Here is an 18,950-nt window from a genome sequence, read left to right as displayed (position 1 = left end):
ATGTTGCTCCTCGCATATCCATCTGAATCACTTCATAGTGACTTAAAATGTTAGCTTGTATTTTCAAACGTGGAGCCTTTACGTGGTTCCCAAATGAAGCAATTTCGTCTTCAATTTCTGTATCAGTGTTGGCACTTAACTGTTGCACGAGATTATCAAGAATATCATCATGATTGTTGTTGCGTCTTTTTCGTCGTGGAGGCTGTGGTACAGAGGACTGCGATGCTTCATCTGGACAACCTTCGCTGTTTTCAGTCCGAGTCTCAAACTGTGCGTTTGCCGCTGAATCTGACTCAACATTAGATGCAGTAGGTCTTTCTGTTGAAACCGGTTCTAAGAATTGGAGTCTCTTGAAAAAATCCCACTTAGAATTTTTCGGTGGTGCAGCTGATCCGGTTGACATTTTTCTTTTGCGTTTAAATCAATTGTATGAATCCCGTATATACTTCCAGCGTTTTCTACAGTCTCCATCTGAAATGAGAAAATACGCCCATTTTCGTGTGCGTGTTCTTTGTGTACGATATCACTTATTGAGTGATTGACAATTTTTTCCCTTCAGATTTATGGCGACTGGCGAAAGTTACGCTTCACTATCGTTTGCTTACCGTATATCAGCGCGTCATATTTCACCAATCGTGAAAGAGGTTCTTAGGTGTCTAAGAAACAAGTTGGTACCTCAACTCATGCCTGAACCTACGCAACGAGAGTTTCAACGCATTTCAAACGAATTTTGGATAAAATGGAATTTTCCGAACGCCGTTGGAGCCAATCTCTTTCAACTACAAAGCTTTCTTTTCTATCGTTCTTTTAGCCATCGTGGACGCTAATTACAAGTTTATTGCGGTCGACGTCGGTGCGTATGGCAAAGAAGGTGATTATTGGAAATAACTTTAATCTTCCGGGTCCTGAGTGCCTTCCGGGAACCATTTCTAACTTTCAGGCGAAGCATCGGGTCTCGACGCGTATCTGATGAAGTTGCAAAGAATGACGTAACTGAACAGACATTCAATTATCGCCTTTGTCGTGCCGGAAGGGTATCGGAAAATGCATTTGGGTTGATTTGCCAAGTATTTTGAGTGTTTTATACACACATAAACATTTTGCCGGAGACATGTGATGATTTGATATTAGTCGCCTGTTACGCGATGGATTCCTAGTAAAAATCTGGAAAAACTTTCTATCACTTCAGTACTGACGTGGAAACAACGCCACCAAACACGCACTCCTTATCTCGAGCAGGAGGCGAGATAAGAGAAGAGTTGAGAAAATATCTCATGTCAGACGCTGGTGCAGTTTCTAGGCAAGTAGATCGCAAAAACCTGGTAATAATCCATTCATTGCATGACGTGTTTAAGTCTAGAAGACGTTATATTGTATTATAAAAACGCAAACAACTAACCACTTTTGTCTAATTAGGCGAGCTTCGGGATTTAGAGGGTTAAGTCTGGCATTTATGAAAGCGACAGTGAACTTATGAGTCCTGCAAATTTCGTGACTGTCAGGCATCGAGCAGGACCCCGTTCCTTGGCGTATAAAAATGTATTCTGTGAAAGTTAAGTTGCCACCACGCCCCGCAGTAAAGCTGACAACCGATTTCAGACTACGTTGCCGATAACTGGGTTACACCGAACGCCTATTGATTGCAGCATCCTTGGCGATGTAAAAGTCTGACCAGAACGAGCTGCATGGAGCAGAGTCCATCTTCAGCCCTCGGTCGGTCGGCTAGTCAAATTCTGAACGAAATTCTTATCTCCTTATAACGCAGTTTCCTCCTCGCTCTTGTCACTTCATCCGTCTCGGGTCCAGATATTACCCTCAGCGCTCTCTTCTCAGACACCCCGAGTCTGTGTTTTCGCTTGAAGTGAAAGACCGGGTTTCACACCCATACAAAACAGTAGGAAACATTCGTTGTTAGAGAGGAGACGGGAAACAGAAGATTGTGAACTGCGGGCGGGAGAATGTGAAGGTGCGTCGTGCAGTTGTAATACGCTTGGAAGTGCCTGAGGTAAAGTTGGTAATCGGCTTCCTCAGACGTTGGTAGGATTGGCGGGCAGATTGAAATAGCTGAAGATTGTCAGTTTGTAGATAATAATATGAAGAGTTTTATTCAGTCTCAAGACAAGATCAAGTTCACGCGCCCTGGGACCATGAAGTTTATGTATAATATCGAAGAAGGTGGCGTGATGTCATTCTCTTTATGAGTGCGACCTCACACGTGATCTCGTTACAGGCGATGACATCATAAGGAAACTGTTATCACAGGAGGCAGAGTTGCGAGCTGTGAGGGCGCTCTCATATTACATCTGCTTAATCTCAATACGTGGGACTTACACAGTGTCTGAATTTAATTCGGATGGAGTTCGGACCTCAGCTTCTGGGGAATGCGGTGATGATCCTTCGCGGAAGTGTAGGCAACTGTCAGTTGCTCGAGAGACGTGCTAATTCCTTTCTTGTAGCTCCTGAGAAATGCCGCCAGTCGTTTTCTGGGTCTCTCCGACTGTCGGTTGTTTCCATGGAGACGGTTCCCTGACCTTGACCGCTATTTGTGATCTGGCCTTCGGCGTTGTGCGAGGGCTGGGCCTGCCAAAGAATTACGGAATGTTGGTCGTTCGCTTAATAACTCGCCCTGCTCGATTAATCCAGACCCGGGGACTAACAGGAATCTTTACTCGAATTTACCGCGGGCCGGCGAGGGAAGTAGGTTGTGTGGATAAAGCTGGCTCAGGAGGAGAATGCCCCGCGTAGCGAACTTTCGGGTTGCTGCCCTCAACAGCGCTGAACGGATTTTGATGAAACTGAACGCGAACTGGCGTCGGTAGGCATCGCTTCGGGAAATTCTCCGCTCCACATTTAGCTCATCTCTGGTTTTCAGAGTTCACTTGGCAAATGTTCACATTCGCTGGCTTCATATTTTAGGGTAACAAGTTTGAATCCACGAAGTCATTGTCATTATCGGAGATAGAATTGAAGTTGCTCAAAATCTGCCACCACGCGAGATCCGACATACAGACAATTGTCTCAGTTCCTTGCCCACGTAAAACCGACGTTTCGGGAACAAACCCTGAAGATGGGGACAGAGTTTGTTCCCGAAACGTCGGTTTACTACGGTAACCAGTTGATTATGTGTAATAAAATTGTTTGTATCTTGTGAATCACACAAAACATCATAGTTGAATGGTTAGTACTCCTGCTACATGTTTGGCAGGTCCTGGGTTCAGATCTTGGCCTGCAGACTGGCTATCGTGACGAAGGCTTGTTGTGGTTTTCCTCAGTCCCTCCAGAAAATGCTTGGATAGTTCCTTAAATTAGGCCATGATCACTTCTGTCCACATGTTTTCCAATTCTCTGTTTACTATCATCCTCTCACTCGACATTATAAAGTCTCAGCTAGTGACAGCATCGTTAAATAAAGTATAAATAAATTGTGAGTCACATGAAGATGGCTGCCTTCTGGGTTGTAGCATTACAACACAGAAAACGAGTCATATTCGTACTCGCCACTGTGAGAACCTCAATTCTTACTGTGACTCGCATGCTTTTGTTATGCTGTAACTTTGTGTGCCTGAAACTCGGGACTGTCAGTGTGATGGTATGAGATAAGAAATTCATGAACATGTGTCTGCACGACCTTGAATTTTAAGACATCCCATCTTACTAGTGACATCTTATAAATTGATCTGAAGTTGTCACTGACATGAAATCCCACAGTCTTGGACTGGGGACATTAAAATATCATAGTAATTTATAAAAAATACATTTAACACTGCTTTAGCTTTATTCAGCTTTCAGTATCACATTTAATTTTCATTGTTGCAATTTGCATGTTCTTTCCTAATGTTCTTCAGTAAGACACATCCTAGTTGCTGATTTAACTTCCTTGTGTAGAGCAGATGCTCATGGGAAAAGAGTGTGAAGATGACAGCGTTGTGGGATATTGCGCAGTGTAGTGTAATATAAATTGACACCATTATTAGGCGATCTCTCTGGTGATGAAGGCAGTAAGCATATTCCCCTTGTTACTTCATGCTTTTAAGTTAGTCATGTTTCTTTTCTGTATTAATAACATAGGCAGGAAAACTGTGACATGAGTTAAGAAAAATAAAAGCAGTAAGTACAGTTTCTATGGGATATTATGATACAATGTATAAAATGTGAAAGTAGGGCAAGGAAATATCTCAATTTGGGAACTCTACATTCAGACAGGTAAAATGCCATTTGTTGCTTTCGAACATTTTCGCTAGATCTACTGATACTATTGGTAGCACTGCATTAATCTAAATATATCGATATGGGAAAGAATGACTAGCGAAATTGCGTCGATCACTTTCGTAACCTGTTTTGAAGTACAGTACATATTTCTTGTACAGAGGTTTTGCAGTTATGTCAGACAGCAGACTGGCCGTATGTGATGCGAAGGTCTGAAAACACAAGCACACAAACTGTGATGATCTCGTGGTAGTGGATTGTGTCTTGGAGTCTACGACTAGACAGCGGCGGATTTATCGTACGTAGTAAGATTTAGCAATTTGTGCGTTGTATTATAATTTTAACGGTTACATTATTTCTTGACGATGACTTCGCAGTTATACACACGAAAGTAAACAAGGTACGAAGTACTGGTTAATCTTGCACTTGTACTACCTTATCCGTGTGTTTGGTCACGTAACTTCGTCTTGTTTCAGGTTCGGACTTCTGTAGGGCCCTATTAAGCATGACAGATCTGCGATTCGATGGCCGAGTGGTTGTAGTTACAGGAGCTGGTGCAGGTGATTATCGTACACGAAAATAATGTTTGTGCCTGATCGCTTTTCTAGTATGCAAGACTTTCTTTCGGAAATATTTAATTCTTGTCGAAATTATTTTAGGTTATCGTTCTTGTCTTCGCGGTTTCAGCTTCATTAATGACTATATTGTACAAAAAAAATATAGTTCTTTCCCTCATTTGTTAAGACAAAAATATGAAATTGAAGGGTGTGGGCTGCTACAACAGTATGTTTCCAGTTTTAATTGTACCAGTTTGTGTGTGTCCATTTCCATGGATAAAAGTTGTCATGATAATATTAAAGTATGATGAGACTCCACATGCCATGTGATGTGTGCACTGCAGAGGTGAGTTAATACCCTTCTCTTTTATCATTTGTCTGTTTCCATTGTCTCATAATCGTATTAATCATGGCATTTGCTTACAACTTCTTGTAATGAACAGTTCTGTGTGTCGTTTCACCCACTTATCATTTCTTGTGTGCCAGTTCCTCATAATTCTGACCAGCCATGACTTTATGTTTCAGGCCTGGGTAAAGCATATGCCCTGCTGTTTGCGGAGCGTGGAGCATCAGTTGTGGTGAATGACCTTGGTGGTGGTCGCCATGGCGATGGGAAGAGTAGCAGTGCAGCAGACAGTGTTGTAGAAGAGATCCGGCACAAAGGTGGGTTTAGTGCATTATGATGCTTGTTGGCTGCTACTGCATTTGCATGTAAGTTTCTTGTTTGTCCTCTCACCTCTTCTCTTTCTCCTTCCTTCTTACAAACTGCTTCCTTGTGTCCCCCTCTACCACCTCCGTCTGATTCCCTTTCCTTTCCAACTTCTGTTTTACGGTGAAGTCGCAGCACCGCGGGATTGCATTTGTATCGTAGATTGTTTTGTTTCTGGTAGGTGGCAAGGCTGTAGCCAACTATGATTCTGTGGTGAATGGAGAGAAGATTATATAGACGGCTCTGGAAGAGTTTGGACGAGTAGATGTGGTAGTGAACAATGCTGGCATCCTGGGGGACAAGTCATTCTCCAGGATTAGTGACGCAGACTGGAGTATGTTTGAGATTAAATCTTATTCTTGGCCATAATATCAGATTGTGGGGTACTTTCAGTGTATTTGGACTGCTACAGTCAGTCAGGCAGAAAACTAAGAGCGCCAGTGACTGGATATTATGTAGCTGTCCCAGGGGCCATTTTACCTTAAAGTCTGATAGTTCAGTGAAATTGGAATATCATTTTTCTGCAGAGACTAATTCTGAAAGAGTTAAAATTCACAAGCGTCTATTCTCATTGTGGTTCTGACCAGTTTCAAGAGACTGTCCATGGCATTTGCCTAGAGAGGCTGAGGAAAACCTTGACAAATACTGTCTGCTATGCCGAGCTGTTTTGTCTGTTGTTGATTTTGTATAGGAGGCCAAAAGAAAAGGGACTATGGTAGATTTCTTGAGTTCAGGGATGGTTTTGCATGCTTTTTTGTCTAGTTACTAGTGCTGTTGAGGTTTAATGATCATTTGTTACTGTTGCAGGCTTAATTCAGGACGTACACCTAACAGGTGCTTTCAAGGCAACTCGAGCCGCGTGGCCTCACTTCCGTAAATAAAAGTATGGACGTGTCATTGTGACATCCTCCAATTCTGGTCTATATGGGAACTTTGGGCAGGCAAACTACAGGTCGGTGTTAGTGACACTTCAGTATATTTATCTTTCATAGGATTGATCATTTGTATAATGTGTGCGTGATATCTTGGACATTAATCTGTTCTGCTTTGAATATCTTTGGGATTTAAAAGTATTAATTACAATACACCCCTCCCCCCGCCTATGAAATATTGATTTAACATTCTGGTTATTTATAAAAATAAAAGTTTGTCTTTGGTTGCCAGAAATGGTAGAAACTGTTTTCCCCCACAGTTCCTCAAGACAGATGCTGGGTTAGTGTGTTATATAACCGAGGGTCACTTCTACATCCTCTCCAGTTCGTCATTCACCATCGCTCTTCCTTTCAGGACTGTGTAATTCGTGCGGCTGAAAAGTTGTTCTCAAATAAGAAAGTTGGTGTGAGCGATGGCCGCTTTATGCATTTCTTGGGAGGAGTCCATGTATGTTTTTTTTATGGTTGCAGTGCTGCCAAGATGGGGCTGGTTGGTCTGAACAATACGTTAGCGATAGAGGGCAGGAAGGACAACATCCACTGCAATGTGATTGTGCCAACTGCGGCATCCCGGCTTACTGAAGACATCCTGCCACCTGGTGGGTCTGAACTTTTAATGCTGCTGATACTAAAGCCTGACAGTGTGTCACTTCTGTTTACAATAAATGAACATCAAAATGATGCAAACAGTGCATTTTGGAAGTATATTCACCCTTTTGTCATATTATCAGTTGTAATAAATAGTTCATGTTTTGGAGATCTGTTATCAGCAGTTTTTAATATTGTCTCATGATTATAAACACTAATGTGATACTGATAAGTCACTTGTTTGTTGCACAGATTTCTTTGCGCAGCTGCGCCCAGAGCTGATTGCGCCAGTCGTAGCGTGGCTGTGTCACGAATCCTGTGAGGAGACTGGCTCCATCATCGAGTCTGCTGCTGGCTGGGCAGGAAAATGTAAGTGTCAGTGGCACCCCTGTTCGGAATATGCTCGATGCCTGTAACGACACCACTGGTTCTGAGTCATGTGATGCCGTCCAAAACAGGACTGCATTTCATTAGGGTCATGAAGGTTGGGTCTGTTGTTGCTCTTTCAGTGAAATGCAGAAATGATTTTTTCACTGCAAATCACAATCGTAGATAAGTCGCAGAATCTGCATGTGGACTTCCGTAGATGTGTCAACAGCGGTAGAATGACCGGATTCATGTTGCAAGGGTCCTGATTTCAGTGAGACAGCTTGGAATAGCCATGAAGCGCAGTAATGATAGACAAGCAGAGAACCGTTTACCTCCCGTGCTGAGTGTCGGCAGAACTTTCCATCAGGATGCGTTCTTGTCTGACAACCTTCAGGTTATCTGGTGCGTTCACCGGGTGGCCTGCTGCGTGCACAGATGAATGAGCTGGTGACGCCAGAGGCTGTACGTGAGAACTGGGGCAAGGTGACAGATATGTCTGCTGCCGTTAAATTGGAGTCCATCCAGGAGGCATCTGGTACCCTGATGACCGTTCTGGAGCAGATGAAGTCGAACTCTGGGCTTTCTTCTGATGGCGTGAGTTATGACTCGATGTAGTTTTTTGCATATGCTTTCAGATAGTAATTATTCGTTACCCCTGTGTCTCAGCACCATCCAGTGGAGGTGTATAGAGGGAGTGTAGTATAAGACGTATGAATGAGCAGAATTAATTTTGTTTATTGTGTACAGGATTTTAGCCCGTCGCCATAATTGTAGTACGTGGTTTACGTTACTTCAGTTGTGTGTTTCTTGCGTATGGTGTTGGAAGAAGCTGACTGCTTCATTGTGGCTTACGCCACTGGAGGTCCAGTATTTTGTTAAATGAGGTGTACATTAGTTTTGGCAATGGCTGGTGCTGCCATCCAAGTATTGATGGTGGCTAATCTTTGTGCAGACTTGAACTTCTTTTGTCTTTTTGATGACACTTATTCTGTGAACATGGTTTAAGGTCCTGATTTCCTTTCCAGAAGAGTGTTGTGACAAAGTTCCAATACACTCCTCGTGACCTGATCCTGTATGCACTGGGAGGTGAGTAATGTGCCCTTATGTGCGTGTGTTTGTGACAGTGTGACAGACAAGTAATGTGTTTGTTTTATTGCAGTTGGTAGCACTGTGACCAACCCAAGTGACCTGAGATTCCTGTATGAAGGCCACGCAGACTTCTCTGCGTTGCCGACGTTCCTCGTGTTGCAAGGCGTGTCTGCCGTGATGGAGTCTAGTGTTACTGCTGAGGTGTTCAGTGGCAGGGATTTCAATCCTGCCAGGGTAAGTGAGGTTATGTCTTGATAAGCAGACTCTTTTGAGGATAACCGCAAGGTTCAGCATCGGTCATTTCGAAGCCTGCCTTCGGATGCAACCCTGAGCCACCTCACAATCTTCTTGCTGTGTTTTCATCTCTGTATGTGCATTTCTTGCCTTCGCAGCTGAACATGTCCATATATCTTAACGCAAGGCACATTTTACTGCCTGTGCTTTGTCTATTACGAATATAATAGCCAGTCTCCATCGCACTTGACTTGTTTAGTTCACTGTACATGCAGTGAGGAAGAAATTAAAAGTCTGCTGGTCCTCATGGAATGAAAGCAGATCCAGCTTCTGCAAAAATAATACTGCTGTGGGTTGTTTTTCTGTTCAGTGCAACGGAGGATCATTCAGGTCGTATTCTATGCTAGTGAAGTTGTTGTGGGGTGTTTACAAGATATTGGTTAGAAGGCCTGAAGGGAGGAGATTGTGGGTGAGACATTGGCGTAGGTGGGATGGCGTTAAGATGGACCTTTGGGAGATAGGAATCTATGGAGCAAACTGGATGCAGCTGGCTCAGGTTAGTCTTATGGCAGGCTTTTGTGAACTCAGTGATGAACCTTTGGCTTCTATAAAGAAAGTGTTCTATTTTTTGAGAAGCCAAGTATACAGTCAGTTTTTCAAAGAATATCCTGCACCATAGAGAGAGTGAGGATAGAATTCACACTGATTCAGTGAGCTGCACAGAGTGTAGATGCTTCCCACTGGCATGCCACTCGGTCATGTAAACAAATGACAGTATTCAGTTGTTTTTGCAGATATATCATAAAGTATTTCTTTCTTTCTTTCCACTAAATGGATTCGAGAAGTTCTGCTAACTTAAAGATAGTTCAGTGGTTTCGACGTAGAGACTGATTGGATTATGAACCTTAGGGTTGCTGATGAGGCACAAAGGAATGAGAAACGATTGAGTACATAATTGGAGTTGACTGAGGAGGATCGTGTTGCTGCTATGTTGCCAGATGTTGCATGGTGAGCAGTACTTGGAGGTTCTGCGTCCCATCAACAGTGAAGGGACTCTTGAGGTGCACTGCAAGGTGGTGGATGTGTTGGACAAGGGATCCGGGACTGTTGTGCTGGTGGAAGGTGAGATAAAATTGTGCAGTATGATCATTCCATTTGTAACTTCTGTCAACTTGGTTCGTGCAGTTGTAACGTGTCTCTTTTTCTTTGATCTGTCTAGGCTAGGGGGAATATAAGTGGTTTAAAAGTCTAGTCTTCAAGGTGATACAAATTCAGTTGCTGTCTGTTGTCATTATTGCAGTGGAGACATTTGATGAAAGTGGTGAGAAGGTGGCACAGTCCCTGCTGACAACATTTGCTGTTGGAATGAAGGGTGTTACAGACAAGCGTACTTCACCCTATGATGTGCCAACAGCAGAACCACCAAAGCGGATTCCTGATTTGTCTGTTGAGCAACACACGTCTCTTGATCAGGTCAGAATAGAGGGAAGCATGTGTTACGTGTGAGGCTCTTTGGTTATTTTTCTTTGAGGGGGGGGGGAGTGAATGTAACTTTTCTTATTCTGTGTATGTATTTTTAGTTTCTTCTGTCAGTAGTACTAACGTGTGAAATATGGAGAAGAAGCACAATCTAATTAAGATCTTGACATATTTGTGGTGATAGAGCTTTGTAAAATGTGCATCCTTAAGATTATTTGATGTAGACTGAAAATGCTGACTGCTTTGAATCTGCACTTATTGCTGTGTGTGAAAATTATGACTAATGAAACACTGCAGCTAAGTCTGTAGAATTTAGTATGCAGAGAGATCATAAACACACCTACAAATTAATTGTCAATGTTTCTTCACTTCAACATTATTTCCTGCAGGCTGCACTCTACCGACTGTCTGGAGACCGCAACCCACTTCACATTGACCCGAATGTGGCTGCATTTGGTGGATTTGATCGGCCCATCCTGCACGGTCTGTGTTCGCTGGGCTTCTCAGCCCGCCATGTCCTACAGCAGTATGTGGATAATGATCCAACCAAATTCAAAGCCATAAAGGTGTGTAATAGAAACATCTATTTTTGGGGCTTTCCTATTTTCACATTCTCATGATAACATTCCAGCACCCTCTTTCTGTTGTTCTATGGATTGTTTGTGTTCACAGCATTTTTCACTTGCCTCTTCCGTGTCTGATGTACAGTTCAGTTGATGTCAGTCATTGTACTTTCTTATTCTTTCCACATGCTTTCCTATTTTCTCGCATCCCTGTTGGAATACTTCATAACCGTGACTCCCATTCACAGTGGATACGTTAAGGGAGGCCTATGGTAAGTAAAAAAATATTCATGTGAAGCATGGTGCAATGGTGTGGCTTGATAGTAGATTTCTAAGTTGTAATTCCGGAGGACTGTTCATAACATTTTACCATTTCAGTCTCTTTTTTTTAATTTTATCATCTTGTTGCTTTGTAAGTTCTTTGTACTTTTTTTCCATCAGAGAGATTGTTAAATATGATGTTATTTCATGAATGTGTTTCATTTTCAGAGGTTATATAGCATCAGATAGAATGAGAGGATAATGAATGGGTATGAATTTGGAAAGGGGCAGTAATATTAATTTTCATGTTACTATGCTGGAAGTTCTTTGGAGGGACTGAGGAGAACTCTGATTAGCCTGAGAAGGATAGTCAGAAACTGGACTGAGATGCAACCTGATATCCCCATTAATATGGTTTAGATCGTTGCACTACACAGGCCATCAGAGTGTGAGGGTATGAAGAAAATGATGACTGTCACTGGTTTACAGGCTCGGTTCAGCAAGCCGGTTATCCCTGGGCAGACACTACAGACTGACATGTGGCAACAGGGGAACCGTATCCACTTTCAGACCAAGGTGAAAGAGACGGGGAGCGTGGTGATATCTGGCGCATATGTCGATCTCACCGAGGCATCCGTCCCGCAGCACAAGGTACGTTTTTGTGGCTGACTGATGGGCCAAGATCATCTTTGATGATGGTTGTTCTGCTGGTGAGAAATTTCGTTGCTGCTGGCCTTTCACCACGTTCACATAATTCTGCCCTTATGCTCTGTCATGAGCTGGTTGAGTCTATCTATTTCTTCACATCATATTTCTCTAAGGTGCATTTTAGTAATGTCTGTGTGTGTGTAGATCTCCGAAGTACTGTTTTCCTTTCAGCTTTTCCAATGAAATTTTTGTGTTAAATTTCATGTCTACGCAGTGGAAATAAAAAGTCACACATATTGCAGGTTCCTCACAGAAAAATGCAATTTGATTATGCAGTACACTGCTACTAAACAAGACGAAGCATTTGAGCTGTGTTGTTTGCATGTAAAGCTTACTTAATATAAATGTACATTTTGATGTAAATTCTGTATTTGTGTGTTGGAGAATGTTTAATTTAGTGTGGGTTTAATGAGCCAAATATAAGATTTAATTCTGGATTTTTAGTAAAATGATAAGAAAGCTCTGATGGGCAGGGCATACAGCATGCATGAGCAAGACATGAAATGAGTACAGAATTTTGTGTGGAAAACCTGAGGGAAGAGATGGCTTCAGAGACCAACTCATAGATGGGAGTGTAATATTAAAATGGATCTTTAAAATACTGGGTGTTAGGTTGTGGATTGTGTTCAAGTGGTTCAAGATAAGTCCATGAGGCAGGCCTGAGCTGTGTGGTGTTTGTTCCTACAGATTGCAAGTTGTGTTTATAATCGATATAAAGTGTAACTGATATTCTGTTATCTTGTGATAACCTGCATTGTTCAGCCTAGCAATTTCTTACTCTCAGTGACAAGGTTATGTTTCCTTTTTGTTAAGATCCCAAACATTACAGCATTGCTAGTATCACATCTTCAGTAAGATCCATTTTAACCCTTTAAAGCTGAGTTGTAACTGTATGTACCACCTGCTGTAACAGTCATTATCTCTGCATTTTGCCCACAGAATATATAATGTGGGTTTTATATTGATCTCAGAATAAACAGTAATTTATTTCTCTAAGCAGCATTAACTAGTTTAGTGTTGTCGTGGAGACGTGTTGTGTTTTCTTTGAGGTAACAATGGATTGATAGAATATTATGCACCTTCACTGTGGCTGAAGGGGTTAATTATTTTCTTTAATTATCTAGTTGGTCTTCAGAGGTTACTCAAAAGCTCTATGGAATTTCTTTGTTTTCTCTTTCCTAGTTACATTTCCAGCTTATGGTAAATATCTGCATGAGCCGGGATAGCTCAGTCAGTATAGTGACTAGCTACGGGCTGGACGACCGGGGTTCGATCCCCGATGGGGGCAGGATTTTTCCTCTAGCCTCTGCGTCCAGACCGGCTCTGGGGCCCACCCAGCCTCCTCTACAATGGGTACCGGGGTCCTTTCCCGGGGGTAAAGCCGGCCGGGGCGTGATGCTGACCACTCACCCCCATCTAGTGCCGAGGTCAAGAAAGAGAGGAGCTATACCTCCACTCACCCCAAACGCCTACATGGCGTATAGTGGGACAAACTTTACTTTACTTATGGTAAATATCTGCAAATCAATTTCTCAGGATATTTGCATCTTCAGTGGGCAAAGTGAGGAACAAACTTCACGATTTGTACAGTTCACTTAGTGCTTTGTGAATAGTGAACTGTGGGAGACAAAGAGAAGTTGTCACATGAATACATTGTTTCACTACACTTGTTTATGTAAAATGTCATTAGGTCAGAAATTGGCTTAGACTTGGAAAAAAATTTTGGCATGAAGCTGGGGGTGGAGCCGAGTCATGATATGGCCATTTGTGTGTGTTTTGTCTAACAGAATAATGAACCTTTGTTTTGTAAAAGCAGTAAGTTTTTTGACTAGCTGAGTCACTGTCAAGGAGGCAGGAAAGACTTTGCACTTTAGCCTACATGTAAGGTTGTCTTGATAACATGTACAGTACAGTACAGTACAGTAGCTGTGTTCAAGGTCATGGAAGAAACACAAGTGAGTAGCTCTGATGTATGCTGGTTGCATCAGTCAGTCACTATGCCTGCTGTGATGAGGTCCACCAAGGTGAGGGAAGTGAAAACTGGAATTTGTAGTTCAGAGGCACATCTCATGTCCTAACATAGAATGAAAATATGAACATTGTTTTGCATTTGTTTTTAAGCTAAAAATATAGTATTCATAAATATTTAACACGTTCAGGAAGTACTCATTATTGATTACAGAGTGTGTAACCATCGAAACTACTCTCAGTAATGCTAAAGATCAAATTACATCATATCCATATTTTTCCACTTTTGTATGGTTGTAAAATATGGTTTCTTTCTTTGTGTGAAGAACCTAAATTGTGTTTGAAAACAACCAAATATTATTTGGGATCTTGAAGGATCAAATAAGTGGATTCTTAGGATAGTGAACTAAAGGACTAAATGTGTTGTTCATAAGATGAAAACACATAATGTATGCATAGTTTGGTGGGAATCCTGTTAAAAAAATTGGACATAAGTAAGACTGAGAATTTAAGGGGAGGATAATATTAAGCTGGATCTTAGACAAATACAGATGTGTTTGAACTGTGCCAAAGTGGCTTGGTCCTGCAGCTAGTGATACTGTTTGGTATTGGCAATGTTCGACCTTCGTTTTCTATCACCAGAGAGTTAACAGGTTCCTAGAGACATGCAGAAATGGTGTATGATGTTGGTGGCTTTGTAAACTGTAATGTGAGGTTGCATTGTTGGTGCAGGCATCCACATCAGCGCTGGATTCGGATGGTGTGTTTGACTTGCTGAAAAAGCGGGTTGCGGCAAACCCAGAGCGTGCCAAGAAGATCGGTGGTGTGTTCCAGTACAACATCACCAAAGATGGCAATACTGTTGCCACCTGGAGTATGTATCACACAGTTGTCATGGATTTACAGCACTGTTAGAGAGTAAATTTTATACAGACTAACTTAAAACTTTCATCTGTTAAATGTTTTGTCTGTGCGGTTAACTCTCCTACTTCATATCTGGCAGATCTTGGGTTTGTATCTCATTTGAGAGACAGGGTTTTCTTATCATAGTCACGGAAGGCAATGATGAGACCCTCGCCGGGTTCGCTTGTCACGGCCACTTGCAGCTGAAACAGAAAGACTTGTTATGCATTTCTGTTGCGTCCTACAGGAGCAGTGTGTGACGATGTTAACAGAAACCCAAAAAACAAAACAAGAGATAAACTTAGGAATTTTACATGATTACAGGCTTTGTGGCATATGTATTTGTCAAGAAGTTCTGGAAAAATGAAATGTATGCAGAAATTTGATGGTGAAACCTGAGGAACACCACTTGGAAGACTTGTAAGAAGTTTGGAGATTAATATTCAATTTTAGCTTTGATGTTAGCTATATTCAGTCCTCAGTTCATTTTAATTATGAGCTTTGAATATCAGAGAAGCAGACAGAAACAAGTATGGTGTCCATAGATGGATTTTCCAAGTAATATTTAAATGTTTCAAAATGAAAATCATTTTATTAATCTGAAGAATTTGTGTTTTATGCTCATTATTTTACAATGGCTTCCTGTACATTCTAAATATATAATTTAGGACCAGCACAATGGAAATTACAAACATTTCTATAAATTTTGACCACGGTCCATGCAAGTGATAACTCACTTCAGAGGCATCCTCTGTTGGTCTGTAGTTGACTTCTGCAGCTGTGAAGTTGAAGTATCCATATTTCCTTGGTCTGACAACTACTACATGAGATACATTTGTCCCTGCAGGGATCCTGTCAATCTTGATGTTGAGCTGACCACCCACCAAAGTGAAGGCCTCTTTGTGAAAGCTACTGTCACTCAGCTTAACACCAAGAGCAGTACTTGTGCCAACATTATATAGTGTGTACTGCAAAGAATGTTGTGTGTTATAATCAAACAAGTTTATGAGGTATGTTGGTATTATATGGGTACTAAATACAATATTATCATGAGATGCTCCATATTCTTTGGCTTGTAACATAAACGGCCTATGATATGTAAAAATTTCTATTCTGCAAAAACAACCGGACGATAACTTTTCTGAAACAATATGACATCTAAATATCCCAGCTACTATGTCCATGTCTTCAACCAGATATCTATTCAGTATCTGTTTCGAAATTAGCAATCTGGCACCCGTTTCTTCTTCCTCATTACCATCTACATAAGCAGCTAGGGCTGCGAGAACAAAAATACTTGGAAATTTCATTCTTTCAAGATTTTTAACGAAATATTAATTTATACACTCCCCAACGTGTTGTACGCAGGAGTACTTCGAATCTTTCCCAACGGAATGGCACTTCTTTATCAAAACTTCCAACTCGTTGCCAACTCACAAGCAACAAAGCATGTAATTCGACTCCTACTGGCAATGACCGCACTTAAAAATTAGTTCCGGTTCCCTTCATTGTCACCAATTTAAAAGTTAATGACGATAAAATATACCGTTCCAGCCGTTGCCAATGTTAAAATGAAACTGTTTTGGCTTCACTGTTAAACACGGAAGTTTAGAAGTTCCATAGTTTGTAACATGCTTTGTAACTCAGAACTGTAGTTTGTTAATCGGCTGTACTTCGTATGCGATTATTTGGAATAATTATTAGGCACATATGGATGTGCTTTGTTATCGGTAATATAACGTAACTGTGTTGAGAATCGTGTCGATGTCTCTGTCATCAGACCCGGAATTGGAAATGAAAGTTAAAAAAGGTTTGAAAACGTGTCAAACATGGATTGAGTTGTTTATGTTGAACTTATATACGTAACATTGCAAAGCACTGCCCCCGATGGTGGAGAAGAGGGTAGAAGTTACCAGACTGCATCATGAGTTGCAGGGACGTTGCTACGATGTGGAGTATGCCATTGGGTAAGGTTTAAAGGAAATTCTGTTCGTTCACTAGTATTCAAGAGGAACCTTGTTCCCAAGTGAATACTTTTCCACAGGCTTGTAGCAGCATCTTGCTCATTTCTAGTTGACATTTTGAATTATGTGAAGTGTAATTTCTTTATGTTACAAGGAAAGCTTATTATTTAATCAATTAACTTAGTGATTTTAGACCTTCATTCATTTGACATTTCTGCCTGGCAAAGGAATAAGATCCTGAGTCCTGACACAAAGTCGCCAAATATGGTGTGTGTGCGTGTGTCTATCTATCTATATATATATGATTTGGAAGAAAAGTGAGAATCACAAGACCTTCCCAGAACTTTGTGTAGTTTTTTCAGCAGTTGTATTGTTCTCCAGGGCAGTGAAGTCTATGGAGGGGGCAGAGGATAACCTTGGTAACATACGGGAACTGCTGAAGAATGCGGTGTTCTTGCGACAGCAGATTAAGTACGAAGAAGCTCGCAGGTGAGTGTTATTGTGAATGTTGTGGACGTGATTTCTGTGGTCTGTCTGTGCCTTCTCTCAGGGTTCTTCCCATTTTATTCATATGTGAACTGAATGTAAGATGAGCAAATGTGTTTCAGTTGGAAAAGAATGTACTATAGCAAGTACAGAATGCTAAATTTGTGGGTTACCTGTGTTTTAGAATACATGAAGGAAATAGGGTTTGGGGAATTTGGGACACAAACTTGTTTTATAGCAACAGGAAGGAAGTCTGTCACTAGTGTAAATCCCCCATAAATAAATATATCCTATGCGTAAGGAAGAAATGATCTGAATTGTTGTGTAGTACATGGACAAAACTATTCTGTGCAAATCCTCGTTTGGGAAGGAGTGATTCTACCAGTAAATTATAGCAGTGTGGTGTTAGCACTCCTGTTTCTCAAATGAATTACGTCCTATGCACAAGTCTCAGCAGGGGATTTGCTGTCCTGACTGAAGAGGTTTTTTTTTGTCAGTTTCCTCAGATCTTCCAGTTGAATCTGATCATAGTGTATCAGAATATGCCAGTTGATCCAGTGGTTTTTGAATGACTTATAAAGCAGTCTTATTAATTAAGTACGCTGCATGTGTATGTCCATCTAGCCTGATTCAGTTACACAGCAGTTGACTGGTTTTTGTGAAATTTGGTGTGAATATCTACCATTTCAGTTCTCTTGATCTTCTGTTCATTTTAACTTTGTCATCTGCCATTACTGAATTGAGTTTTGAGGTTCTTATGATAGTGAATATGGAGGTGGCTGTCTTGCAGGTTGTTGCACCATTTAATGTAAAAATCAGTTTGTGCAACGTCGCAGGCAACCATCTTTGTAATGAGTTGTTTTGTAGGACACTAAATTAATTTTATTGCTCTGTGGATCACTGTTTCATTCACAGTAGTGTAGAATACCGGTCAGACAGTGTGTTAGTGATTTTTCACCTTGCTGTGATTCTTCATGTGTGTTAGAATTGTGTTTTGTTCTTGTGTGCTGATCCAAGAACATTTGGATTGGCATGCGCATATGCGCAACGCATGTGATTTATGTTGCATGTCTTGTCTGTGTAGGCTCCCCCACTAATTCTGTGAGATGCCAGGTAATTGCTGCTTCCTGCTGTTTATTATGTTGGTAGTATATTATGGTAAGCAGTCACTACATGATCATGATGAAATTGGGGATATCACATGGCCTTAGAATTGTTACTGTGTAGGAGAAAGAGTGCATGGTCACATGGACATAATGTTTCATTGATACAGAGGACACTACAGAACAAGGGAACTGTGGTCCTATAAGTGGGAAATATTAACCTGTCAGTGTGGGCTGTGTCGAATGGACGTCTTTGCACGGTGTGATAGGTGCCATGTATGTTTCCAACATCAGAGTGAAAGAAATGACTATATTTATTCAATTGTGAGGTGATACTGAACTGTGCAATATCGTTATACTAAGAGACAGTATATTTAAGACATTTATTTCCTCTATTAGGTTGAAGGCCAGTTCATGCTTCATTGTTCAAAGTTCCTGCTTTTGGAAAAGTTCTTAATTACAGATAATAATGGCTACTTATTTCACCTGCTGTTTTGTGTGGGTGTTAAACTTGGTGTCTTGCACTGATGTCTGTGATGAGCAGAATACATGTAACTAAGAGAAACATACAGGCAGCGAGAGAAAATTACATAATGAGGAGCTTCATGAATTGTGCTGTTTTTTTGGGAAAGTGTTCAAATCAAGAAACCAGTGGGTGGTTGGTGTTGCCCAAGGAATGTAGTGGCACTTTAGTATTAGCAGTGGATAGTTATATAATCAATATTGTTTGTGCATGTTTTTTTTCCTTCAAATTAGCCATTTAATTACTATGTATTTGCATCGCTGTTTGTTTAATTTTGTTCAGATTACAATTTCATGTCTTGGATCCTC

At 41.2% G+C, this 18,950-nt stretch overlaps 1 protein-coding gene and 1 pseudogene across 2 annotated transcripts; one reads left to right on the top strand and one right to left on the bottom strand.

The window, feature by feature from the left end:
* Positions 1–4,353: 4,353 nt before the first annotated feature.
* LOC147871454 (peroxisomal multifunctional enzyme type 2-like) lies at positions 4,354–15,619 on the top strand (annotated as a pseudogene). The gene is made up of 16 exons (XR_015538763.1): positions 4,354–4,504; positions 4,683–4,766; positions 5,289–5,426; positions 5,654–5,806; positions 6,280–6,424; positions 6,876–7,003; positions 7,245–7,361; positions 7,756–7,955; positions 8,387–8,447; positions 8,521–8,684; positions 9,683–9,806; positions 9,985–10,157; positions 10,553–10,729; positions 11,477–11,638; positions 14,396–14,537; positions 15,414–15,619. The product of XR_015538763.1 is annotated as a peroxisomal multifunctional enzyme type 2-like (transcript).
* Positions 13,795–18,599, bottom strand: LOC147871453 (translocon-associated protein subunit beta-like). The gene is made up of 2 exons (XM_087361175.1): positions 15,304–18,599; positions 13,795–14,769 (listed from the first exon to the last, which is right to left on the bottom strand). The coding sequence occupies exons 1-2, from the start codon at positions 15,874–15,876 to the stop codon at positions 14,683–14,685; spliced, it is 660 nt and encodes a 219-aa protein (XP_087217301.1). The 5' UTR covers positions 15,877–18,599; the 3' UTR covers positions 13,795–14,682.
* Between the last annotated feature and the right edge of the window lie 351 nt (positions 18,600–18,950).

This window comes from Zootermopsis nevadensis, unplaced genomic scaffold (genome assembly GCF_977971745.1).
Source record: "Zootermopsis nevadensis isolate Lab colony 2312 unplaced genomic scaffold, Znev_1.0 Znev_ptg000053l, whole genome shotgun sequence".
NCBI classification, from domain to species: domain Eukaryota; kingdom Metazoa; phylum Arthropoda; class Insecta; order Blattodea; family Termopsidae; genus Zootermopsis; species Zootermopsis nevadensis.
This window is presented reverse-complemented; position numbering and strand designations above follow the sequence as displayed.

Coding starts and splice junctions, on each gene's coding strand:
- LOC147871453 (XM_087361175.1), bottom strand. CDS start 15,876: ATGAAATTTCCAAGTATTTTTGTTCTCGCAGCCCTAGCTGCTTATGTA. Junction 14,770..15,303: donor CAACAGAGGATGCCTCTGAA/GTGAGTTATCAC, acceptor TTTCTGTTTCAG/CTGCAAGTGGCCGTGACAAG.